This window comes from Carassius auratus, chromosome 26 (assembly GCF_003368295.1).
Source record: "Carassius auratus strain Wakin chromosome 26, ASM336829v1, whole genome shotgun sequence".
In the NCBI taxonomy this organism is placed as follows: Eukaryota; Metazoa; Chordata; class Actinopteri; order Cypriniformes; family Cyprinidae; genus Carassius; species Carassius auratus.
The window spans coordinates 7,367,168-7,392,228 of NC_039268.1; the positions used below are offsets into that span (position 1 = coordinate 7,367,168).

Genomic DNA, 25,061 nt, shown 5'->3' on the forward strand with positions numbered 1-25,061 from the left:
CCACAACTTCCCTTTGACTTTCCACATTTAAAGTGTTTTAATAAAACTAATAGTTTTTTTTTTTTCAATTGCTGATAATATCTAGTAAAACGATTTTGTGTAAAAGGTGAGCAAAGAAGAAAGGACAAGCACAGATCTTGCTTTTCTTTTTGAAAATGCTTTATTAAACTACCTCTATAAATACAACAATGCCAAAAAAGCTTTAAACAAACAATGCGAAATAGAAAACAGTTCTAAGTAGATCTAAAAAAAAAAAAAAAAAAAAAAAAGAAGAAGATAAAGAATATTTTGGCAATAACATTCTACATTATCTAAATGTCCTCTGCTGAGGTCAACTTGTCTTGTTCGTATGCCTTTAAGTAACAAGAAACAAAGTCTAAAAATGGAGGGAAAACGCTACATGTGTAGTGTTTATGAAATGATTGCAAAAGAAGGAATGTTTTGATTAATTTGGGCACATATTTACTCCAAACTGGCAACTTAGAGCCACATTTATAGATCCACACATTATCATTAATTGTACACTTTGCCAAAAAAAGAAGAAGATGTTTTTGTTGTTAAACTTCTCTAAAGCACATATAATGAGATGGAAATATCTTCTGAAAATATATTATAGCATTTCCTCTTACTTCATACACAAAAAACATTGTACTGTATATATTAAATATATCCTGACTGCTTCTCTTATATTAAAAGATTAGATAACAGACAGAGGAAAAACTACTGGGGATGGTTCACATTTCTAAAAAACACACAGATATGCCATTTCTGAGAGAGAGTGTCCTCAGTGATGGTAGTGTGTCTCTATCTAACGTGATGTGAACTGCAGGGATTGTCATTCTGTGTTTGGTATGCCGTGAAGTTTTCCCCAAACTTTCACTCAGTCTCTTCTAAAAAAAAAACAAAAAAAAACATGCTATACTTAATAAAACATCAACTCCGTTAGAACATGAAACACATGAAAGCATAATACAACATAAAGCAGCACTCTAACACTCAGAGCCCCCATAGAAACAACAGTATAACACACGAAAAAGAAGAAGAAAAAAAAACTTGACTTTTTGAGAGAAAATAGGACAGAAGAGGCACTGTGGTATCACAAACAGAGTTTAAGAGGTCACTTGACAGACAGCAGTCTGAATAAAGGCACATGTCACATACACAGTCCTACAGAAGGCAAAGTGGTGGCATACAGCAGTCTTCAGAAGGATATTAATATGATATACAGCAGTCGCTGAGAAGACAATGAGGATATTAACAGATTCTCTGAACCCCCTGGTTTCAGTTTGGTCCAGTTCATTCCAGTTCTAGGAGTATCAAAATACCTCTAAAGAGACAAAAGTGCCTGCTCACACACATATTGTAAAGCATATACACAAGAACCTCTAACACCCTAAAATGTTTAAGTGCAGAACAGTCATCACTGCCAACATACCATACTACAGTAGCTACACAACATGGAGTGAGATCTACAAAAATGCAGGGTTAGAGCTACAAAAGAAAGCAAAAACTACAAAACTCGATGGACCCTCTGCTGCTCATCTATAGGAGGAATAGGGGGTGGAAGTGAGAGTATCCCGCCATTAACCTGATTTTATTCTGCAACTCAAGGTCTGCAACTCAAGCCCGTTAATAAACAACATGAACATAACTGGTTCAGTGGTAAATGGGACAGTACTTCAGGTGTAATTTGTATTAATGGCACAAAAGCGGATATGAGGGAGCCTGTGCTCTCCTAATGATGCACATAAGACTTCACAGGACTGAATGCTGGGAATCACAGTAGTGGTCTGAAAAATAAGGGTTGGTCATTGACAAACACAACCAGTGCAATCAAGCAGAACTAAGTCACCATAAATAATGCTGCATCTTCAACCCAGCTACTTTTTGTTTGTCAGTCCAGTTTGTGCATTTAAAACACAAAAATGAAAATTATGCAAATCAATGAAAATAATTTATTTGTGCCTTTGCACACCTGCATGACTTACTTTCTTCCGCAGAACACAAAAGTAGATCTTAGTAACCTAAATTTTTGGTTCCACTGCATGGAGAGCGTCTTTGATGTTTCAGCAAAGAAAGTAAGTTACGGTATACAGGTTAGCAAAGATATGTATTTTCATTTTTGGGTGAACTATCCCGTAAACAGGGAACAAATGCTATCCAGCATATATCCAGCTGACTGAAAAACGTCTATATTTCCAATTTTCTTTTTCTTGAACACATTGCCTTTTGAGAATGTGAATAAAAACAGTGTTTGTCTATCTTCCAGTTAAGAGAAGCTAAATATCCTCTAGACAATAAAAACGACATCTTCAAACCAATGAAACAGTACAGTCTTAAAACAATCTAAATATAAAAATGCATAAGCAAACAGTTCAGGCGGAAAAACGAATGCAGGTTTTTGCATATAGACTCGTGTACAGGAAACCCAATGGACGTAAGATTCGGCATCTTCAGCGCATTTTGCAAATATATGTTATAAACTCAAAATACAGTATTTTCATGAAACACTTTCAATCTTCTACTTCTGTGGTTGTTGAAGTTCCTGCTCAGCAGTTGTTTGTTCATTTGACAGTTTTTCTTCATAAAACAAAAGTAAATGCTCTAAAGCATACAGAGGCATTAAATACGTTCTTTTTAAAGTCCACAAATACTACAGCGTTCCTTCAGTATTCTTGTGGCCGTGAATGCAGAAGAGCGTTATTAGGAGTGTGTGCCGACAGGAACGCTCTGGCTCGTGATTCTCAGCTGGAGTGTGTGGGGAAGAGGGTGATATGTCAGTAGGTGTGCTTCTTCTGCGAGTCTTGTTTTGAATTACTTCATATGAACACATCACTCGGAGTCAGTCCACATCTGTACTGGTAATCAGCTAATATACAAGACCTCTGCAGAACGATAAAAGATGCAAATGAGCATGCGAGAACAGGAGTTGTCATTCATTCAGTCGTGTGATGGCTTTGGAAATCAGCAAGTGTTGTCAATTCCTTTAGGAAGCTGAACTGACAGACTGCTTCCTATCGATCTAAAGGGAGAATAGGTGAGGTTCTGGTCACATTGAAGGGTTTGAGTCCATAACTTAGAACACAAAAGTCTACCTGTCCTGGTAAGTTAATCAGTAGCATATAAAAGTGGTTTTGGTCTAGGTCATACGTCTGGATTAATAAATGTGGGCCAGAGGGGCTGATAAAGTTGTGAATAAATTTAGCAGAAACCTACATCCTTGCTGGTAGCATCTAATCTAAAGGCTTCCGGGGAGCTTCACACGAGTCAGAATGTGTTAGTTTAGTTGTATGTCAGTTTCACTCTGTGTTGTTCAATTAACCAGCAGACCTCATAGTTGTGGCGCACATGTCTGATGGCGTGTTGCGACGCGGTGGATGTAATTGTAAGTCACTGTGTTTGAAGCTGTGCGTGTCTCAGTAGGTCTGGTATACATCGTGAATGGGCATCTGGAAGGTGGCACCAGCAGGGAAGGCCTGAGGCAAGTACCCAGCGTACCCTCCATAGGTTGCAGCGGCTGCCACAGCAGCGTTCTTCTGCAGCGCTGCCAGCGTGGCGGTGTTGGCGTGGGTGGCGATAGGCATGTAACTGGCTCCATACAGACTGGCAGCTCCAGCCGGAATCCTCTGCATATTATGAGCCATAGCATAGATGGGAGTTAAAGGACGACCCTGTGAGGAAAAGAAATAGATTGTTACGCCATATCCTAGCTAGACACCATAAAACAATGATAAATAAAGTGTTTTTGACAATAACCATGATGACAGTAAATGAACAAGGTGTACTGCAGCATTTTTCTCTTACCTGCACCAAGATTGAGGTTTTTGTCAGCAAAAGTTCACCGTATGATGCAAACTTTGCTTTTGTGAAAACTACAGATCATACTGAGGAATTTTTGTACTGTATCTCCACTTATTGATAGTTTGATCGAGCACAATGCATTACAAGTTTACATGCACATCACTTTTTCCTTCATTTTCTCAAGTCATGTACAGATTCAAAAAATAAATGAAATAATGTCTTTACTGCATAGAGAAAAAACTTTTATTAAAACCCCATATTACAGGTGGTGAACTATCCCTTTAACAGTTCGATATTCTAATTTAATTTCTTAAAAAAAAAAAAAAAATCTTACTTATCATGACCTTATGAATACAAAATTCATACAGATTTCCATACGGTTGTGAAGGTGATATACAATATTATGAAAATAGCATTTTGACTAGATGTTGTGTATTTTTGGTCAGTATTTATCTGATAATATTTGAAATTTTTATTTTTTGGCCACTAAAAGTGTTTTTATGTGATGATTTTTTTAATTACAGGCGACAACAAATGCTCATTGGAATTTATGTTTTTAGAATTAGCCTCCTTCCAATTTATGAGTTGGAATTTTAACTGAATAGAAAGCTGAACTGGAATTTGAACTGGAATTAGAGGAATTGGAATTTATAATTACAGTTCAAAGAAATTTAATATACTGGCATTTTGGCCTATAAAACCTTCGAAATTAAAACTATTTCAACTTTTAGAGAAGGCCTTTCAACTTCCTTTTCAAGTTAAAAATTACACTAACTGAAGTTACAAGAATTTCTTTAAATATCTGTCCCAGTTCTGCTTTTTCACTTTCAAATATTTGCTACTGCAATTCAAATCTCATGGTAGCTGTATCAGTTGGATCTTAAAGTGTAAGAAAACGCTCCACGCTTGATCAAGTTACACATAGTTGTTCAATAATATTTTCATTGGCTGTTAAAGTTGCATACAGTGCAGAATTTTTGCTTTCAGTGGTGTTAGAATTATCTGAGTGTTATAATAACTGCAAATTGCCCCATCTGCTCAGGTGCAGGTGAGTACAGTACCTGGAAAGGTGGTGGTGTGGAGACTGCAGGCATGACTGCTGCAGTGGCCGAGGCAGCTGTGGGGTCATGCTGGAGGGCCAAAGGATTTATCAGGTGCTCCACTGCGTGCATCTTCCCTTCCTCCATTAACTTAGTTGCAGGGGCAGCAGAAAACATAGCAGGGTACTGGGCACAGAGGCCTGGAAGAGCCACTAAACATATACGTACAATTAGAACAAGGGCAAAAATATGCAGACTATATAGTGTACTTTACATAATAGCATATTTTGTGCATCACACTATATAAAGTGTTTACAATATGTTAGTTAACATATAATTTAAAATCTGAAATGAGGCAGTAAAGAAATTGGGGAATGTAAAGATATGTCAGAAAATGCAAAAATGATAAAGGTTAAAAGCAGGAAAAAGGGAAAGACTGAGACTTACACAACCTGTCCTCATTTACAACAAGTGTATGACTCAGCTTAAGATTAGCGACAAAAAATACACCCACACAGAGCCACATACACACCATCTTACACACATAAACACACACACATTGTTTCCATGTACAAAAACTCTTTTCATTCCCCATGTTAATTCAGATTTAGTTTCAGCAGGTTTAAGTGACGTCCAGTCAGGATTTCGCAGATCTCAGATCAGAATTCAGCAAGATCAGTCAGTTTCGACACAGAGCAGCTGATTAGTAAGAAAATAAAGTCATTAAGAACTTTGAACTCAATGCCCAAACAAATTCAAACGCTCTCAAAGCATTTTATAAGTGGTTTTAGTTCCCGTCTTATGATAATGCATTTAATAACAGTCTATTCAGATGACTGTACATTGTAATATTTAATCTAGAGGTAAATACAATTTTGAGAGCTTTTGAGAATTGTTTGAAAACTGTATGTATTATTGAAAGAAAGCATTAAAGCAATAAAATGGAAACCAAAAGCCTGCTTACTAGGGTAAGCAGTGACAGCCATGACAGCTGTCATAAAGAAAGGAAGTTAGTGTTCCACTCCAGGCCAGTAGGGGCAGTACAGTTTAATAAATTATCCATACTTTTTTTTATAACTCCAGTTTACTTGATTGTCATTTTAAGAATTGAATTTAAAACTAACTGATGGCTCAGTTTCACTAATAAATAATATTAGTAAATTATGGTTGATGGTTCAAGAAGTTTCTAGATTCTGCCTCCACTGAATGGAGTAAAGCACAACTGAGTTAAATTCTTCATAAATATATGTGGTTTAATTTCACACTGACTTGTGCCAGGCTTCATGCCCACTTGGTTCACAGCTGCCAGCTCTAGATTGGTCATGATCTCGTAAGGCTTATCCGGTAATTTGGCCTTTCCTTCATGGTAGCGGCTGTAAATGCCTCGGCCAGCTGAATAGCCACCAAGGTATGAGCCGCGGGGCCCTGGGCCCCTATTAACGGCCCCAGCACGGCCACGGCCTCTTACAGTACCTGCTTAAGATAAAAATGAAAGGAGGTTCTGTTCAGTAACAGAACCACAAGGAGCCACATACATACATATCTATATGTACTGGTAACCCCGTTGCATGGCATTAAGCAGACGATTGAAGTAAAGTCATTAGCTTTTTCTGTCAGCTTACGATTCTAGTTAAATGTATTTGCTAAAAAGGTTTGCTAGCACCGATGACTTTGTGATTGAGGTGGGGTGTGGTACTATCACTCTTTGGCATTGTAATTCAAATTGCTGTCAGTGTGAACACCTCTTGAGATATTTGCAATTCCCTTCCATTCTTTAAGATGGGAGTGGTGGCGTTTGAGCAAAGTTGAAATTAAAAGTAAAGATAAAGTATTGTTTTAATCAGACAATAGATGTGGTCAAATATATAACAAGTATGTTTCAGAATGAATACGCAATCACAATTCTTTGTTAAATTTGAAAGAGAAAAATGATCTCAGTTGTTACAACCCAACCCAAAACCACAAGCATTTGTAATTGATGATTATGGGTTAGGAAATTTAATAATACCAGATTCCCATCATTAGTTTCAGTATCATACATTTTGGGGATCTCAGCCCTTCAGCCCAAAACAATCTCAAAATGCATGCCATCTTGTGGCCATACTAGAAATGTGATTAGCAACAAACAGGACAGAGCTTCTTGTTTCGGGATGTGTCTTTTAAAACAGCTGTTCTCAAATAGTTTTGTTTCTGGATTTTATATTAGATACTGTTAATTTCCTCAAAAATTTTAAATCACCATGAACTAAAATGCTAAATTATATAAAATTTTTAATAAAAATTACCATTAACTAATATGCAAATTATTAAAATGACTAGGCTGAATAGGAAAAGTGATTTTGGGTTCTAAAAGTCTCTTGAAATTGAAGCCAATTTTAACATTTGTGTCCAACCAAACGATTTTAATCTCCATTATATTAGTATGTGTACTCTATTGAGACTTACTTGATAAAAGTAAAAATTCCCCCTTTTAATGGTACATAAGTGTTAAAAAGTAAATTTGCCTTGTTTCAGTGTAACTGGTAATGAAGTGCAATTACAGCACCCCTTACACCTCTTGAATGGGTCATATATAACCATGATTTTTAGCATTTAATTTTCTTTTTCACCAGTTGAGAACCACTGTTTTAAAGCTGGTAGCCATATGAAAGTTCTGAGTTAAAAAGACATAATTTAAACATTTATTGTAATTAATCCCCTACATTTGTTTTTACAGATCAAGTCTGATTACGTATTTGTTTAACTGCATAATACACAAGGTCATCAAGAAAAATCAATTGTTTTGAATGTTTTCAGGTCATTTTGATTTTATCAAATGGCATTGCATTTCTTGAATATATATATAGGATCTTTTTTTTTTTTTTATTAAGAATCACACTCTCCCCACTGTTCATTTTGATCTTAGAGGGTAGAAAGAAAAAAATGAAGTGTCCAACCTTTGATGAAGTAGTCTCGGTTGGGTCCAATGAGTGTGCTGTAGGGATAGCCATAATAGGCAAGTGTATATGGGTCACACTGATACACATAACTTTGTTGGCTGTTGTCAGTAGTTGTCACAGCCGCAGCCGCAGCCACAGCTGCAGCCGCAGCCGGCGTTCCCTTCGATGCTTTCTGATAGCGGGTGTACTGCTCCTTATCCACAGGCTTGGCCAGGGTTACTTCGATGCGGGAACCTTCGATCTCTGTGTTGTTCAGGTTGTCCATAGCAATCACCGCATCTTCTCGACTGGCGAAGTGAACAAAGGCGTAGTCTCGGATTTTTTTGACCCGTTCGACACAGCCAGGATTGAACTGGCTGAAGGTTTGGTGTAGAGTATCTTCACTGGTCTCTATCATCAGGTTGCGCACATACAGAATTTTCACTGTTTCCATCACATCCTCATCAACGTCGATCTCAGGTTCTGCCCAGTCAACTGCAATCTGGTGACCCCAGAGCTGTATACATAGAGAAAGAGATACACACACAACTGGTTTAAATTAAGGTAGGTATATTCACAAAATATTATAAATAAGGGAATAGTTCGGCTAAAAATGAAAATTCTCATTATTTATTTACCCTCATGTCATTTCAAACTGCTATGCTGTTATTTTTTTTTCATAAAAATCTTCACACAACTGTTTTTCAGTGAAACAATACTATAAAGCTTCAAAAAGTGCAAATAAAAATGATAGAAGCCCCATAAGAGCGATCCAATCAAAATATTCCCATTAAGTAAGTTGTTAACTGAAGAACTTCTAGCATTTTTGAGCTTAGTAGATGTGGTCTGTCACTTCTGTTGTATGGAAAATAGCTGTGTGAAGAGTCTTCAAAAATTCTCCTTTTGCAAGTATATAATGAAGTTAAAAATTTCAGTGGAAAATGGTGTTAACCTGAATTCGCCCCGGCATGAGCTTTCTTCTGGCCATAGCAGCAGCACGGTGAGACTCATACTCTACAAAGGCAAAGCCTCGATTCTTCATCTTGTCCGCAGCACTGGCGTACACAATCACATCCAGCACCCCCTCTGTCACCTTGGAAACTTCTTCCAGGATCTCTTCACGTTTCTTGGTTTTTGGGATTCCACCAATGAAGAGGCGGCAGTTATCTACACTAGAGCACACACCTAGCAACCTTCCTGGACGGATTTCGAAGTTATTGAGTTCACGAACTGCTCGCTTAGCCTCATGCTTCTGCGTGTACATGACGAATGCATAACCACGGTTCTTCCCATCAAAATCCATCATCAGGCGCATCTCGTAGATCCGTCCTACAGTCTCAAATACTGGCACCAGCTCATCCTCGTAAACATCACGTGGGATTTTACCCACAAAGATTTCGCAGCCGCGAGGAGGGGAGGGGCCTTGCCAGCCAGGAGGTGGCCCATATTTGCGTTGTCCATTTTCTTGCACCATGCCATAGCCTGATCGCTCCATCAGGGCCACAAGGGCAGCTTCATTGGGGGCACCAGCCACTCCCTCTGGGATGGCGCTGTGATGCTGCGGATGCTCAGAGGAGGCCTTAGAAGAGGAGGAAGGGCTAGGGTTACTCATAGCAACGGCAGAGGCGGAGTCTTCAGCTGTCATTCTGAGACAAGCATCCAATCAGGATTGGAGTCTAAAAAGAGACAAAAAATGTATTCTGGTCAGTATGTATATGTTATTTGTACTGAAAACAAATTGCAAGCATCACTACATAATTAGCTAATAAATCTATTAGCTAATAAATTGAAATTTCTCATGTAAACTAGGGATGTACCAATATAAAAATTTTGCCCAATAATTATTATTTTCATCTTATGGTTAAGTGGCCTGTATTAAAAATGTCTAAATGAATTCAAAATAAATTACTAAAAAATAAAATCAGTTATTTTGAATGCAACTAGAGAATTTACATTTTAATGCACAGTATGAAAAGGTGACATTAATTTTGAGATTTGCTAGAGAATACAATTAACAGTGTTAATAAGTTGTTTTTAAGTGTTTTAAAGATTAACTTTAAGTGAGCCTTAGATGATGGTAAAGGTAATTTAAATGTTAAACTGAAGGAAATAAACAACAATTTAATACAATTTAATAGTATAATTTAATATCCAACTTCATCCAATAACATTGCTGTTAAAAATAAATAACTTTTATAGATAGATAGATAGATAGATAGATAGATCAAAATATGAATACATAAATTATAAGTCCTATATTATCTAAGACAAGCACACTGACAAAACGTAAATCCTCTTCTACACCTTAAGCTGCCTAATAAACCACACCAAGCCACGTCTATTCTCTAGCATGGAAAAAATCTCCAAAATGCTTAAATCCTACAGTCTAGAAATTTCCATAATCAGAACACAGATGCATGGAAGCAAAATCTTTGACAAAGAAATAATATTTGACATAAAGAAACCATGATTTTGTAGGCAATATAATGTTTTAATGAACATTAAACGGTACATATATTCACTGTTTTGCCGTTAGTTGGCTTAAGTCAGTAATTTAGCAGTTAGCCGGACCTTGATGCCTCTGGAGACGGGGCAAAGGTAGTTAGGTTGCTTAGCAATGAAACCATGGTTGCACATGCAGAGCATGCTGACCCACACACAGCTTATCCGGGAGCACACAACATTCACACAACTCACACGGACACAAAAATGCAAATAAACACAACTAAAATGGACAAAAGTAACAAGGTTTAAAAGTTATTATTAATATACTTCAGGAATAAAGTTTAAACAAACACCCACCGTGCTTAAGTCGGTACCTGGTGTTTTCATGATGAGTTCTAAGAGGCGCGCTGAAGGAGCATGTGACTGTGACAATGAGGTTGGAATAACAGGCAACTCAGCAGTACTAAACCAAAGCTCTCTCACACACATCCATAAACACTTCCTCATTCACACGCTTGCACACACATATACTGAAAATCAGTACATGTGTGGCTCAAGGCCAAGCTGAAACAGGAAGAAAAGCAGACTGACTAATCAAAAGCCATAAAGGACCAAGCAGACCAACTAATAAGAGACATTTAAATCATCTGTGGATATAGCATTTCTGTATTCACTTATGCAAATGTTTGGCAAAAACAGCTAATAGTGACTGATTTTAATACAATTTTATACAAATATTAATTAAATAATAGTACAAAAAAAAGTTGAGAATTTGAATAATGGGCATTTACTACTACTACTACTACAAAAAAAAAAAAAAAAAAAAAAAAAAATCCTTTAAGATAAACTTCAGGTTTTCATATTGGGCATAGTCTCTTGGTGGAAGTGGGGTCAATGGAAGTGTACTGCATGACAAATCTGAGACGATTCAGCAGAATTCTGGAGGAAGGAGAGGTCGAGAGAGAAGAAATTATGCATCTCTGCCAGAAAATGAACAAGTAAAGAGAGTAAGAAAGCATAAGAAAAAAAAAATGTGAAAATAACAGAGGTGACATTTTCATGCGATTAATTATGACAAAAAAAATCGCGATAAAAACTCAAATGCCTCCTATAGAACTACGTGGGGGCAATAAAAAATGTGAGACGAGCTGTAAAAAAAAAAAAAAAAAAAAAAAACGCAAGATCTCGAGACGTGTTTTTAAATGTTTATCTTATTTTAACTTGACATCACGTTCAAAAAGTAGGCTGTGTTCGTACGCAAGACCCAAACGCAACTGTTTAAAGACGTCAAGTCAGTCGAGCGTATATTTAATCATAGGCTACTCGTATTAAAAAAAGCAGCGAAACAGAGTTCAAAACTGTCGGTCTCTCCAAACACTAACCGTGAGCATCCAGCACTGAACGAATGTTCTCACAAGTGACGCGTTTCTACGCTCAACATCTGGAGTCTTACAGAGTTTCTCTCTCTTGATTGTACTCACCTTGACACGCTTCAAAAGGCGGAGCTCAAGCAACAGCTCGACTGTAAAAGGAGTGATGTGGACTGCAGTGATAGGCTTTTGATATGGCGTTCACGCTTTTTAGCAAAATACTTTTTAGGTCAGATTTGCTTTAGGTCAGTTTCTGTATACCTTAAAATTTTAATTATTGTGTTCATTAATTGTGAATGATTAATTAATTACTAATTAATCACAATAGGAAGTAATCAATTCTTGTAAAGTAATAAATGTAATTAAAATGATTGACAGTTAAATATTGAGGTAAATCACTGGGGATAACAAAGACTTAAAAAGCATTTTTTTAGGCCCTCATGCATATCTGGAAGTGAAATGTTTTAGAAGTTTCCTTGTTCCGTAGAGATATAAAACAGCAGGAAGTGAAAATCAGTGGGAAGACAGAGAAAATGCACGATCAAGAGGGTGGAAAAAGATTATTAATTTTCCAGCCATTTCAGGTTCCATATCTCATTGTACCTGCCTGGCAATGGTTGACCTTTATAAGTCTGTGTGTGCATGTGTACTTCGTGCAAGGAAACCTGAGGCAGCAGCAGGTGGATAATTAACCAGCACAAATCACTAGCTACACACACACACACACACACACACACAAAGAGTGCAACTCATTTCAACAAAAAAGACACATTCTTAAATAAACTTTTCTGAAAATCTTTAAATATTTTTTAAAATTTCAAACAAAATTATGCAAAACACAACATTAAAACTTAAAAAATATGAGCTAAAATGTAATAAATTAGTTAAATACATTTATAAAACATATTACAATCTTAGTTCATGTTCATTTTAACATTTGAGAATTTCAAATTTGTGTTAAATGCCTTATACGAGTTACATCAAAAACATGTTACATTTACTTAAAGAAAATGTGGAAACCGAATGCACAGTTTTTAAGTCTCCATAGCTTAAAACGGAAGATTAAACTTATCTTGAGAATAATAGTATTTAAGATGTATTTAGTATGAAAGAACAATATAACACCAGTTTTTAAATTGAATTTATATTCTTACTATTTAACCTTAAGTAATATTAATAAACATCATAACTTAATAAGATAATCAAACCTGCGTGTAACTAAATATCAAATGAGTTTATGGAATGAAGTGTGTTAATGAAGGAGGATCGTCCTTGGAAAGTGTGAGGTTTTGTGTGTGCAATCACAAAGGTTTTATACTATATAAGATACTGATCGACAGAAGTATATCTGATCTTCTTTAACACAGGACAATATTTGACAATCAGCACATATAAACTCACACACACAGGTACACAATAACACACACAAAGCTTTTGTATCTCGAAATATCAATTAGTATCTCTAGGGTGAAACTCCTTCGATCTCAGTGAAAGAAAAGAGTGAAATGTAGAAGGGTAGAACAATACACACGCTGGCCTCCCACAGTACTGTTCTGACAGCAAACACACACACATGCTGTACAGAGCTGGGTCACTGTGGCTTGGAAGATTGATCATCGCTGACATTTTGCATGATGGGAAAAAGTGTGAAGGATACAACTTCAAAGATATCCATCTTTTTTTCTTTTTTTTTTTTTTTTTTTTTGCTTAGATTTAATAACCATACATGAGTTTGTACTGTAGTTTGAAAAGATTGTAGAATTGCTGTTATGTGTCTATTAACAATGCGGTTGTGATTTTGGCCTGGTTGCAAGATACATGTTTAAAAGTGCAAATATACACTCTCTCACAACAAATAATGAAGAGGCATTGGAGTCAATGACAAATAAGAGTGTCCACGATAAAGGGGAAAAAAATGGTTCAAAAAACATTTGCCAAGTTTTAAAAAAGTTTTCATTTATTTAAGAAAAGTTTAAATTTGATAACCATATAAAAAAATTGTGCAACCATTGAATGCAAAGTATTTTTTTTCTTACACCTTAAATACACATGAGTGTACACATCTAAATAATGAGTCCCTAAAGTATAATAATTAAAAAAATGTTTTTTTACAAATTCGTAAATATTATGCATTTCCGGGAAATTGCACCACGTCAGATTTTACAACCTGAACTAAAATTACCTTTATAAAAAAATGCATTGTTTTTATCTATCTATAGCATCCAAAAGTAATTTTTGGATAACTATATTATTTTAACAAGATATTTCTTAAGGCTATCAGGACAGTTGTTTCACCTGACGTTTTTGACTTTATGACCACAAAAAATATCCAAATAATTTATAGTAAAGGGATTAAAAACATGGTTATCATAAAAGATGCATACAGTATTGACTAGTTACTGCCTTGCATTTTTATGCATTTTTGAATAAATGAATAGATGAGTCAGATGAGCCCATAATGTCATTGAACCATTTTATGTCTGTCTTTCTGTTTATGTGTAGACACTGGGCATCTCTTTAGTCATGTCAAGGACTCTTCAAATGATATTTACTCTATAGAGCAACCAAGAGAGCGAAGAAAAGCCCTCACATATGCACAAGAGCTCTGCTGGCCTGAGTGTCATTAAAGACTCTCAGGGGTAAAAGGTGGCTAAAAGACATGGGTGAGAGAGTTTTTGCATGTTTTTTACTGTGTCTGAATGTTGGTGTGTCAGCAAGGTTTAGATTAACTCCTTTTTCACTCGGCATCCATACAAGTGCCACAGTGCGTTAAGAGTCAAAGTTTGTTGCCATGACCAACAGATTATCTGGTGAGTTAATGTTTATTGCCGAAGAGACTCTTAAAACCGCATATTTTAAAAAACCACTCACATGATGAAACCGAAAAGCTCAGAACCTTGTGTTCTTCTCAATGACTAAGCAAAACTCTATAATGGTGTCCTATAATTATTAAACCTAATCTCTGACAAACGCCGACCTTTGTGACACTTCATAATCACTGTGCAGATCATTAACATTAAGTCTCTCTAAACCAGGCTCCACAATTCTTTCTAATTTGACACACTCTCCATACTCTATATATAATTGTTCGGTTGCAAGTGGTCAGTATCTTGAGTTTAGCACTACAGAAATGGCAATAAATATCGATAATATGATAATATGAAAGAAAACATCTAAAGAAATTAAATGGATAATTTACACAATATTTACTTAAGGTTCACAAAATTCAGCTTTCATTTTAAACACATTATCCAGTGAAAAAGCTGCTGGTTGATTTTGAAAGTGACACAAGAGGGAACTGCAACTTCTGTTAATCAGCCTAGCAGTTATAGTTATACGCCAAAGTGGCCAGATGTTGGCCAAAACAAATATGTAAACATAGACGTGCTTTAACAAATACATTTTATTCTCAATGACTGTTCACTGGAACTTTGTGTAATGATGTGATCCAGACAGCTAGTGCATCATCTGTTTGTCAACAGCAATACTGAAAGTGACAGAAATGTGAATCTCAGAGTGAATCTCTTGAAAGCTGTCCAGAACAAAAATGTGTTCTTAAGTTTTCAAGACGTAATAAAATCCTTGTATTCAGTGGTGAGAAAGATCTAACAAGAATCAGCACTGAGAACTATCAGAGTTACAAAGAAAGCTCAGTATTGAAAGGTCTGTATATGGTCCTATACAGTATATATGCTATGTGCATCTCAGATGAATGTCTGGATCACATGACTTTACAATATAACATAAAGGACACGGTTTCTTAAAACAGAACACTGGCGTCAAATAATGTCAGACAGAGTGAGAGACGTGTGGACATGGTGGCCATCATACCCACAACACCGTTCTCAATTCCTGTAATCCTCTGTTTCAATTCTCTATAAAGACATGCTACAGTAAAACATTTATCTAGTCATTTATATAAAACACGCACAATGATTTTGTTCTCAAGGCTTAGAAACTAGACAAAAACAGGCATTAAATAACCCAAACGATCAGTGTTATTTAAGTATTATTATACACTCTTATAGTATTCATTATTATTTAGAATTAGTTTTTATTCATCATTTTTGTTTTATAATTTAGTTTTTTTAGAAAAGTTAGTACTTCTACTTTTTATATTTCAATCACTTACAAAGGCAACATTTTGAATTTTCACTTTTAAAAGTTATAAAGTTTTTTTTTAAACTAATTTATGTTTTATTTTATTTCCGCTTTATTTCAGTCAATGAAAATGTTGATCAGTTTTATTTTTAGTTAACACTGCTAAACGTATGTTATTTCAATTAGTTACTAGGTTTTTAACCTGATATTTCGGTTATTTTATTTCAGTTATTTTAGATATTTACATGTCAATAGTTTTGTTTAACAATCCTTAACAATAAATAACAAATCAGGAAAGTAGAAAACTTAAAATGATTCAGGTTAAGTGTATACTCACATAATCAAACACAACATCACATATTAAGCATTTTTGCATACAAACACATATTGAGTGACAAATCACAAATGCACACACATCCTCCTATAACCTAAAGCTCTACACCTACTACACCGCACACATTAGAGCATTGGGATGAACCACAAATGCTGCTGACACCTTGAGGTTTCTTATCTTGCAGTCTGAACTCTTCACTCCTGAAGTTAATCTACTTACTGCAACACAATGTGACGAGGCCTGTTTAAACACAGTCCATTGATATAGACACACACAGCTGATGATCTGCTCAAAAATGCCTCAAGTAAGCAAATCACTGATGTCTCATCACATTCTCCTGATGAATTTTCAATGAAAAATCTGTACACGGAGAACTAAGATATCTACGTAAACCTTTCTGATAACAGTAACACGCACAAGTCTGGGCCCACCCTAACAGCAAACATAAGGCTGAAGGAGTTGAGTCCAAAGACCAACAACCAACGCAGCGAACTGTGACGCACAATTACATTTACTATATTTTTTGCTCACTTGCATAAACACACAATGCTGCTAGTCAAATTACCTAAGATGCTATTTATATTTCAACAGTACATTTCAACATCATTACCATGCAGTAAACAAATGTACTGTATCGTTTTCATTTTTTAAGTTCCCCTGAAGGTCATAAAAGGTCATTACAACATTGCCACTCAAAAAGAACACACAAGTTACCTCCAATCATTTAAATAAAGCCTCGGCCAGAACTAAACAAGCGGAAAATACACACACACTTTAGAATCCCAGCAGTCACAGTCACACAATGAAGAAACACACATTACCTGCCTTTTCAGGTGAATGAATGTGTGTCCGAGTGGCAGTGTAGCTGGTGTGTGTTTCACTAACACAGTCACACAAACACACACTCGGGCCTTGTGTCTGTCTGGCGTCAGCGGCTACCCTCTTGTCTCTCTCGGTCAATCTCTCGGTCTCACGCACACAGTCTGTGGGGTAGAGAAGCGGAGTGTGTGATTGGAGGTGCAGTTGGTAAAACAGTGTTTACTCAGTGCATGTGAGGGGTGGGGCAGAGCAAAGGTGCCCCCTCCTACATCTCTCTCCTATATTTCTTCCTTTCTTCCTTCCTTTTCCTTGTCACACCCAAGAACCCTTCTCTCCTGTTTTTCTGGGAGCAAACGAGACATCTGTGCGGGAGCGTGACTGTGTGCGGTGAGCTGTGAATGAGGTTGTCCATTGACTGAGCCAAAGTTCATTATAAGTGGCAACTGACTATGAAAACTATTCAGTCTAACCTGAAATCAATTTCCTGAATTCCTGCATTCAAAAACATTTCGAGACAAACAGTTTGAAGATCAGCGGCCCTCATGCACATTCAAACCTGGAAAGGACTGTGAAATCTTCTCATTCCTGTTCCTAAGAAACAGGTACTTACATGTTACAGTGTGTTGTATGTTGCTTTAGTTTCTCTGATAAGGTGGAAATCATTGATTTGCAGAAGGGTGTGTGTGCTTGAGTGAAAGAGCATTCAGAAACTGAGACAACCAAAAGTGATCTTATAAAAAGGAAAATTCTAGGTAGCACAGGAGCATGCTATACTTGATCAAAAACTTGTTTGTGTGTGCACTTAATATTTCTTCCTCATTAAAATATTTTACAAATGAAAAAAATAAATTATATAAATTACATTAGATAAATCTTAGTAGCTTAATAAAAGAAGCCATTAAGAGATGACAATTACAATCTGGGAACACTGATTGGCCGGTGGCACTACAATTCTCTAGCGACTATATTGATGTGAAAGGTAGCAGACAGGAAAATATATATATTTAACACTTTTAAGACCCCTCCAACAAAACTGCAAAACATGACAGCCTAAAATGACTATACACTTTCATTCAAAAGCTTGGGGACTGTAAGTTTGCTTGTTTGTTTTTTTATTTTTATTTTCAATTATTTACTTATTTATTTAAGAAATCAAAACTTTTATTCAACAGGGATTCATTAAACTGATCAAAAATGACAGTAGAGACATTTATAATGGGATTTGTGTTCCAAATGAATGCTGCACTCTGTATTCATCGAAGAACCCCGAAAAAAGGGAATCATGGTGTTCATTAAAATATTAAAGCAGCACAACTTTTCAGCTGATTTCAACTTTATTAATAATAAAATGTGTTTCCTAAAACTCCTAAATCAGATTTCTGAAGGACCATGTGACCCTGACCCCTTTAAACTATGCTAAAAAGCAACACTTTCCTTTATAGCCCACATATTGGTTTGAAAACAAAGTTCATGGACATGTTATTTGTCAACTACTCGATTATATTTTTCTGCAGAGTCAGTAAGATGTCATATGATGATGGTCACTTGTTACACATTTAGCTTTGACTACTAAACATGGGGGCTGAATGAGGGAGGGCAATGAGAGAAGAGCGATGGGGGACATGCATAAACAGGAAATGATGGTGCACTTAAGAACCAAAACTATTTTAGTTTGAGGTGGTTGGCTGGTCAGAAGAAGCCTTAGTAGCCACACAAAATAAACACACACTCACACATAAACACGCACACACACACACACACACACGCACACACAAATGGGTGGCAAACCAGTTGGATGGATCCCTCAACTGTCTACAACAGTCCTGTGCTCACAATGCACAATGCACACACATTAATTCACAAGGAAACATTTCCGAAGTTTATCCCCAATCATTCAAAATGCAACCTTGAGATGTAAAATAGCACCATCAGATACGATCTTTTAAATCATTAGCAACATTATAAAACCTAGGCACATGATGCATTGTGTGTAGGCCATAAAGCAGGGTGAGGCTGTGTAGAGTCAACACACTGTACTTTGAGAGGGGGCAAAGTCTGCATTTATAACCTTATCAGTGCCCACAGTACACATCTAAAACCTTATTCTTTATTGAGTTCAAGTTCTTCGTCTGTGCTTTCTCAAGATAGAGTGTGTTTGTTACAGAAAAAGTAATAAAAATATTAGATAAACATATATCCTCAAGTGACAGTTGGTAGAAGACGTGTGTGTGTGTGTGTGTGTGTGTGTGTGTGTTTGGGGGGAATTAAGATAAACTGTGAAAGTGTGTTTTAGTTTTGCACATGTTGCGTCACACATTGCTGGTAAAGGTAACTGGAAAATCAGGTTTAACTCAAACTTCAGCACTGTACGCATACATGAATAGAATAAAGACTCACACACGGACACGCAAACAGACATGCGCTCTGACTTTCTATGCTAGTAATACGTCTGACCTACAGTAAGATCTCTTAGTCAAGGTCATATGATGGTGACTGAGTTGGTGGCTCAACTGCTTAAGAGCTTTAAATAACTCCAGACACGGAAGAGCCATATTGAAGTGTAATACATAGGGTGATTTTAAAACAATGAGATTTCAAGTGAAGTGAAGTCTTATTGGTCCAATGTTTTGGCAAAATATTTCAAAGCTTCTGTCCTGAAGTATTACAGCAATATCGTAACACATTACTTTTAAAAGTAACTTCCCCAACACTGGTTACTGCATTAAGTGGAGAAGATGATACATTTCCACCATCTGAAATAACTGTAGAGTTGCAGTTTTTATTTTGTTAATAAAAAAACAAAGCAAAAATAAACAGAAGCCCTAGTAATATCATGCTGAACTCATTTGTTGCAATCTCTGAGACACTTCACATTCTGTTCTGGTTTAGGATACTACGATTTTTATTTACTTGAGGGTCACCCTGCACTCCCAACATATAAGACTTTCATCTTTGAAACACAAAACCAAGATTATGAAACCAGGTTGATTTCTGTCCCTCCATTTAAAGTACATCCTACCAAAATTTGAATCATAGATAGCCTAGAAATCCATATGAATCAAGTAGCTAAATCCAAGTCTTCAAAAAGGACATGATCACTTTATTTGATGAACAGATATAATAAAGGCAGTTATTTACATATTTATGTATTAATCTATACTTAAAGAATACATCAAATGTGAGAAAAGGAAGTTTAACTATGCTCACTGGACACACAACATCAAGCAAGCATGTTTGAGCCTCCGTTGATGTACTCTATGTGTGGATCAATGTTAATATGTGAATAAAAACCTAAATTAAACCTGTTAATCAGATGTCTACAGAAGACTTTGATTAAAACATTCAGATGGATTACATTTACAATATATTTATAAAATATAATATTAAGAGAAAAGAAGTTGATTTTTGTACTACGTTGTTTTTCTGGTTGAAAAACATTGAAGGTCTTGTTGGAAGGACAGGGTGTACTTGGAAACACTTGCAAGTGTTTGAGTCTTCAGTATCAGTGCATGAAGGATGAGATGTTTTAAATAGTTACATTTAAAAGAGGACAAACTACGATGGATCATTGTGTTCTCGTTCCACACACACTCTAGCAGAAGTACATAACAATATTCACACACCAGTCCAGATTTTGTCCTGTTTATTGGGTTCAATGAACGAGGCCTATTATTACTTACTACAACAAAGAAAAGATGAAAGTGGAGAGAGAGAAGAGTGTAATGAAGCGGCATAAAAGCATTAGCAAGACAGAGAGAAATTGAGCGACTTGATTCAGACGTGCAGAACTTGTGTCACTAAGGAGACTAGTGTGTGTGTGTGTGTGCATGTCACACGGTGGGATATCCCAAATTAAGCCTTTGGTCTAAAAGAGCTCCACCCCTCAGAAGTCACTTTTAATCAAAGTACCTGGAGGAGAACCATGCTGAACACACACACACACACACATACGGCTCTTCTAGTCTGTCTATAGAGAGAGTATAAGAATGAATTCATTGTGAAGTGCAGGTATTTGGTGTGTGTTAGGGAGAGAGATGGGAAGAAAAGCAGAAGAGAGAGAGAGGAGATCCTGTTTCACTCACTCACACACACACACACACACACACACATACACTTGTCCAGATGTCTGTCAGGGTTAAAGTCATGCTGAGGAGGTCACATGATCAGTCATATGACTTTAAGATCACAGAAAGAGAGGTGACCCGTCTTGCTCTCTCTCCATTTCCTTCTTTATATCTAATAGTATGTCTACAAGAAGTCAAGGAAGGCTGACTGAAGTGCTGAAGGTGGATGAATAAGAAATGTGTGTTTCCCTCAAAGAGGAAACAAAACTACTGAGTCAATAAAGGATGTAGAATTGAGAAATGTCTCTAAACCTTACAATTATATTCCATTTAGAGTTTGTAGGGATTAAGATTTTCTTTAAGAAATAAAGACATTTAGAGAATAGAACTTAATGATATAGCACAGAAAAAATGAAAGTAAAAGATCTATTTTTACGCTTTTACCCTGACATTAAGGGATGATATTTTTAGAACTATAAAAAGGCTATCATTCATTAAATGTTGCATTTTTATGATAAAATCCTTAATTTTCTGTTATTAAATGGAAGGAACAATTTCAAGATTTATGTATCAGAATATAATAATAAACAGTAACAAAAAGTGATATTTATGAACACTTTTGAATATGACATTAAAATATTTGCATGATTATGGCAAACATTATTTGCATGAATATTTGAATGTTACATTAAAATAGTTCATGAAAATGCTATGCTACACATCATAACTTTAAGTCAGAATTGTGAATCAATTGTTTGAAACAGACTATTTGAAATGATTAGCAGAAAACAAACATAGCAACTTCAAAAAGATTTTTGCTCCAGATTAAATGGATTTTTGCTACCGTCTTAATGCTCACCAAATGTTCAAAATTGTGAATCAGTTCATTAAAAAAAAAACGATTCACAGAAACTAACCGGACTTAGCAATTATAACAGCATTACTGATTCTGAAGTGTAAACCAGAAACACAAGCAAGTTTACACAAGCAATTCACAAGACAAAAATGATTTTGTCTTTATGAAATGTAAAGGCCAAATAAAAATAAAAATAAAATAATTTAAATATTTAATGAAAGTGACATGCACATAAATTCCAAAAACACACATGCACCTTAATATGCTGCTTTCTGATATTCAGATAAGCAGCTGAATGGAGGCAAAGATAACTGGTTTAAGTCAGAGCCACAGCCAATCAGATTTCCAATACACACACACGTACACACACACAAGTGCACATACTACTGGGCCCCTAAAGTTCTGTCACCAAATAAACACGCCTACACATTTAACAGATGCGGTATTTAGAGTAACAACAGAGAGTCACATGAACATTGAGACACGCACACGAACACACACACACACACACACACACACACACACACACGTTGTCTTTTCATTGTACTTCACCTCCTTGTACTTCACCTTCAGTGTTAATTCTTCTCAAGTTCTTAATTTTATTTATTTTAAACTACATCCCCCACAATGCAAAGTCACAGTGTGTCGGCTCTCAAGACACCTGACCTCTTTACCCCCCACATAAAATAACCCATTCATAGGCATTCACAAACACACACATATACCTAGGGAACTTTTATGATTTTGGTCTAAACATATATATAATACTACTGCCACTGTCTACTACAACTAAAAGAAAATGTCTTGTAATTTTAGAAGAAGAAAAAAAACATGGTTTATTAATATTTTTTTTCCAATTGAAAAAGTCCATAGTTATCCCCCAAAGGGAGGTTTTGAACAATTAGGTTCACTTCTGTAGACAAAATTATACCTCAAGTACAGCTAAGTAAACACACCCACACACACGTTCACCTAGTTATCCAGCTGTTCTTCTCACATAAAACTTATTAAAATAGCAACAAACTTGCCCTAACCCTAAAAGATCAATTTGTTTATGACATACAGTATATGAGTCATTTTTACCTTTTGGATATTTTCCTAAAGTGAAGTTTGCCTCAGATGTAGCTGCTTTTTGGAGACAACTCAACATCACATTAAAGTTGTAGCTGAAGCTTCCCTATTACGTGTTTTAAGACTTAATTTCCATACATTGCTAGTAGAAGAACAAGATTCTACGGTTCTAGAAACAAATATTTGCTAATGAAATGGTGATTAATCTGTAAAGTGAAGTGTGTGTCTTGTCCGTTCATGTTGTGCCATTCCCCTCTGAAAAAAGTACACGTCTACACTCATTACACTAAGCATGCAAACTCTTACGTTGGCTGGAATGGGCCTTTAAATCTTTTTAATCATTGTTTTTTCTCTTAGATTGAGCCGTCTCATTGTCAGAAACCTGATTCTCTCACACACACTAAATTATAGCACACCCCCTGAGCCCAGTTACACAACACACACACAAAAGACCCGCAGAGCAACTTTCAACACAGTTTTCGCAACACAAGGACATTCTAACCTTACAACTGTAAGAAGGAAAAAAGATAGAAAAGGGGAGGGAGGGAAAGAGAGATGTCAGTTTAACTCTATGAAAATAAATAAGGTCAGAGGGGAGAACGTGATCGCTGGACCATCTGTGAGAAGATGACACACAGAGAACAAGGAAGGAAACCTGACAAAACATGAGACATTGAAGGAGAGGATCACAAAAAGACATGCCTGAGAATGTGGGAACTTACCTGCGCTTTTAGTAGCTGTCAAAGAGAGTCTATGTGTTGCATTAATCAAAGGCACAGCAGATCAACCACATTCATCCCTGTTTCTCTGTATTACACCCGCTATCGTGTCTGTTCTCACAGGTCTTGACAGTCCAGAGTGTTGAAAAAACTTTAAGTTTCTCTTCTTTTTCTCTTTTGGTTTCTGTCTCCAAACTGTTTCACTTCCCCGTCCCTGCTGTTTGTTCCCCTGCTTGTCTCCTTCACTGGCAAGGAGGAGGAGGAGGAGGGAGGGAAAACGAGGGAGACCGGGCGGAGAGAGAGAGAGAGAGAGAGAGAGAGAGGGAGTAATTAGCGCTAGTCTCTGTACCTGCCTCTCACTGACATAATCTTCACATTCCTCTGCAGTGAGGAAGAAAAAAATCTGTTGGAATACTGAACCAGTCTTTAATGGTCAAAGACAAACTTTTCAGAAAACTATATATATATATATATATATATATATATATATATATATATATATAACGTTAAATCTTTAGAAACTGATAAAAAGAAAGAGCGTGTGTGTGTGTGTGTGTGTGTGTGTGTGTGTGTTGTCAGTCTGTGTCTACAGCAGTTAGTACCTGGAAATGTTTTGTCTCACATCTCACCGGGCTGGTCCGAGCAACCTGTTCCTTTCTCTCTCTCTCTGTATGTGTGTGTGCCTCAAAAACTCACCAAACCAGAATGCTTCCAGCTTCTCGGATTGGAAACGCTATCCTCCCTCAACCTGGAGACAGGCCAGAGCAGCATTCCACACACACACACACACACACACACACACACACACACACACACACACACACACACACACACCTTAAACATATCAGAGCTCACCATCCCATTTGGTTTCTCTGATGTACACAGAAAAGGCATCAATGTGACACAAAGATGAACACACACTGATTTTCATAGACCTCTGGGAATTGAAATAAATAAATACATAAAACATATTGGAGAACATTTTAACAAGAAAACACTATTTCAGTCTGTCTACAAAATATAATTTTCACTGTTCAGTTCAATGTGTTGCCTTTATTATTTGTGAAATTTACTAGCAATTACTTTATTTCAGTGTACAGGATTGTAACTACATGAGAATTTTATTTTTGGGGGGTAAACTACCACTTTAATATCATTCACTAATATGCAACATTGTTTTCTCAGGCAAACAAATAGTTCATTTAATAACTGGTCACTGATTAGAATGGTTCACTAAACCATTGATTTCTTGACTTGACTGAAAACAGAAAAATAAATGAATCAACCCCCATGTGTGAAATACAAGTCTCTGAGAAGAGTTCTATTTATTCTCACACACAGAAACGCCTTTCAATGCATTTAACACACCTTCTTCTCTCTCAATAGACAGACAATGCAGAGAGAAAACAAGAGACATAGAGAGAGATCGGGAACACTTCCTCAATGTTGGATATGACAAAGGCTTGCAGGTGAATTTCACATAGGCAAAAGCAGCAGGAGTGGACAAAATTACATTCCTCATC

General features: G+C 36.3%; 1 protein-coding gene across 8 annotated transcripts; it reads right to left on the minus strand.

Annotated features, from left to right (window-relative positions):
* Positions 1-442: 442 nt before the first annotated feature.
* On the minus strand, positions 443-23,783 carry LOC113044201 (RNA-binding protein 47-like). 8 transcript variants are annotated; one of them, XM_026203949.1, is made up of 7 exons: positions 23,542-23,783; positions 16,835-16,992; positions 8,712-9,435; positions 7,778-8,276; positions 6,111-6,317; positions 4,863-5,053; positions 443-3,671 (listed from the first exon to the last, which is right to left on the minus strand). In XM_026203949.1, exons 3-7 carry the CDS (start codon positions 9,402-9,404, stop codon positions 3,417-3,419), a joined length of 1,845 nt encoding a protein of 614 aa, XP_026059734.1. In that variant the 5' UTR covers positions 9,405-9,435; positions 16,835-16,992; positions 23,542-23,783; the 3' UTR covers positions 443-3,416. The 8 variants fall into 8 exon arrangements, with proteins under 8 accessions (XP_026059734.1, XP_026059739.1, XP_026059733.1 ...); XM_026203954.1 differs by having other exon boundaries at positions 6,111-6,314; positions 16,831-16,992; XM_026203948.1 differs by having other exon boundaries at positions 16,831-16,992.
* Between the last annotated feature and the right edge of the window lie 1,278 nt (positions 23,784-25,061).

Excerpts from the sequence above, each read along its gene's own strand:
- LOC113044201 (XM_026203951.1), bottom strand. The coding sequence starts at position 9,404 with ATGACAGCTGAAGACTCCGCCTCTGCCGTTGCTATGAGTAACCCTAGC. Across the intron at positions 5,054-6,110 it reads GGGCATGAAGCCTGGCACAA|TGGCTCTTCCAGGCCTCTGT; the intron begins GTCAGTGTGAAA and ends GTATATGTTTAG. Across the intron at positions 3,672-4,862 it reads CCACACCACCACCTTTCCAG|GGTCGTCCTTTAACTCCCAT; the intron begins GTACTGTACTCA and ends TTTTCCTCACAG.